Source organism: Sciurus carolinensis, chromosome 7, assembly GCF_902686445.1.
Source record: "Sciurus carolinensis chromosome 7, mSciCar1.2, whole genome shotgun sequence".
In the NCBI taxonomy this organism is placed as follows: Eukaryota; Metazoa; Chordata; class Mammalia; order Rodentia; family Sciuridae; genus Sciurus; species Sciurus carolinensis.
Window position 1 is genome coordinate 13,228,997 of NC_062219.1, and position 2,405 is coordinate 13,231,401.

Below are 2,405 nucleotides of genomic sequence, written 5' to 3' on the forward strand. Positions count from 1 at the left end.
CACTGAAGCAAAACACATGTGGAACGCTTCCCTACTGTGATTCTGGAAATGGAAAAGGTAGTGCAGGCCCCAGAGGGAGATGGCCACTCTGGCTGTGCCCAGCCAGGGCGGGGCGTTTCTGGCTCTGACCTCACAAGGACCCATTGTGAGGACAGGTCACCAGGCAGGTATATAAGCAGGTGGCTGGGGCTGGCTTTTCGTCCATAAGTACAGGAAGCTCTTGGTGGTGACCTGTCGGACTCCCAGCTAGTTAGCGCATTTGGTGGTTGGCGGTCGGTGGTTGTGGTGTGTGGATCTCGGTTCTTTGATTTGGGTTTCTTGTTTTGTCTGGTTTTGGTTTTTGATTTGATTTGTCGTTTTGGCTTGTTATTTTTGTTTTCAGCTAGCGTCCTCAGTGGGTGTTCCTGGTGAGGATGGGTGTGTTTAGGGAGAGTAGTGAGTCTAGTGTAGTGTCGCAGGGGCCGGGTCCCTGCCACGAGCAGCCCTTCCTGGACCAGTACGAGGTCCTGAGGGCCATCGGGGAGGGCGAGTTTGGCCAGGTGCACCTGGCCCGCCACCGCCTGACGGGGGCAGAGGTGGCGGTGAAGGTGCTGAGGCTGGCGGTGCAGAACATCCCGGTGCTGTCGGAGCCTTACATGCTGAAGAGGCTGGAGCACCCCAGCGTGGTGCGGCTCTTTCAGGTGATGGCCACCCAGGAGAAGCTGTACGTGGTGATGGAGCTGGCGGCGGGGGAGCAGCTGCTGCGGCGCATCCCGCGTGGGGGCATGCAGCGCGAGGAGGCCCGCAGGGTCTTCAGGCAGGTGGCGTGTGCCGTGGCCTACTGCCACGAGCAGGGCGTGGCGCACCGAGACCTCAAGCCCGAGAACATCATGGTGGACGCCGCGGGCCGCATCAAGCTCATCGACTTTGGCCTCGGCGCCAGGTTCAGGCCCGGGCAGAAGCTCCGCAATTTCTGGGGCACTCTGGCGTACCTGGCCCCAGAGATCGTCCTGCGGCAGGAGTACGAGGGCCCCCCGGCCGACGTCTGGAGCCTGGGTGTCCTGCTCTACTTCATGTTGACAGGCAGCCGCCCGTTCAGGGCCCGCACGGCGCGGGACGTGCTGATGGCCATCGTGCAGGCCAGGTTCCACATGCCCAGCTCTGTTCCCGCCCAGGCGCGGAGGCTCATCCTCCAGATCCTGACCATCAAGCCCAAGAAGCGGCCCACAGTGCAGCAGATCCTGCAGCACCCGTGGCTGCGGCAGGGCGAGCCGTGTGCGCCCCATCGCCCCAGCCAGGTGCTGCCCCAGCGCCCGGACCCCGCCCTCCTGACCGTCCTCTTCGACCTGGGCTTCGACCCCTACCACACCTGGCTGTCCCTGGCCAAGAGGAGGTTCGATGCGGCCATGGCCACCTACCTGCTGCTGAAGCACCAGCAAGGCCAGGGGCTAGGGTTCGCGTCCCAGGGCCGGCCCCTGCCTCCCTGGCTGAGGTCTCGCCTGCACCCCGAGGACCTGTCCCCTGTCCCTGTGCTGCCCCAGAGGCGCGCCAGCGAGCCTGCCCTGCGCACCTTCCCCGGGCCCCCTGAGGGTCCGCTGCCCCGGGAGGCCCAGGAGCCAGGCCGCCAGGGCGTCAGAGCTGCCAGCCTGCCCGCCGTTCCTCTGCGCTGCCCGCCCGCCGGGGCCCCCACCCTCGGCAGCTGCCTGCAGTCGGACTCTGACCTCCACCTGGCCGACTCCTGGGGCATCTTGTACGTGTGGTCCAGGACCGGCAGCAGCAGTGCCTCCTCCCAGGACACGGCCCCACGGCAAGGCCACACAAGTGCCTGGAAGCGGGTGAGGAGGACGATCGGCGCCTGCCTCCGAGGGCTGTGCTGCTGCCTGCCGCGGGCCAGCTCCAGAGTGGCCCCGACGCCACGGAGGAGAAGCGGGCCACACCGTGAATGGCCAGCCTCCCAGGAGCTGGAGAGCTGAGCCACATGGCGCCCGGGGCCGCCCGACTCTCCTCTGCCCCCACCTGCCGAGGACCTCGGAGACCCTTCTGCCTGGGACACTTGCCCCGCCTGCCCCGCCTGCCCCTCTCTCCTTTCCCCCATTTTCCTCACTGGATTCTTAATAAATTACTTTCAGACGAATTGGATCATGAACTTTTCGTTCCCAAGAACAAAATGTAGGCGCATGGAAGGAACAGCTGGGCCTCGGGCTGAGGGAGGGGCCCAAAGGTCACCATGTCTCCCAGGCCTGGACCTCTGTGCCCCCCTCTGCAGTGAAGATTGGGACACTGCATCAGCCAGGAGTCACAATAGGTGGGACCCACTGGCCTTGAGCCCCTACAGAGCATTCACTTGCTTTACCGTAGGACACAAGCTTCGCTGCCCCTCAGGGCGTCCCTCCCCTTGAGGCAGGTCGACATGACTTTGACTTGCT

General features: G+C 64.6%; 1 protein-coding gene across 1 annotated transcript; it reads left to right on the plus strand.

The window, feature by feature from the left end:
- The first annotated feature begins 413 nt into the window (after positions 1 to 413).
- LOC124988506 (sperm motility kinase 2B-like) lies at positions 414 to 1,952 on the plus strand. The gene has a single exon (XM_047558014.1). The coding sequence runs from the start codon at positions 414 to 416 to the stop codon at positions 1,950 to 1,952; it is 1,539 nt and encodes a 512-aa protein (XP_047413970.1).
- Positions 1,953 to 2,405: the final 453 nt, after the last annotated feature.

What these genes read in the sequence shown, in the direction of transcription:
- LOC124988506 (XM_047558014.1), top strand. Translation starts at nt 414, where the DNA reads ATGGGTGTGTTTAGGGAGAGTAGTGAGTCTAGTGTAGTGTCGCAGGGG.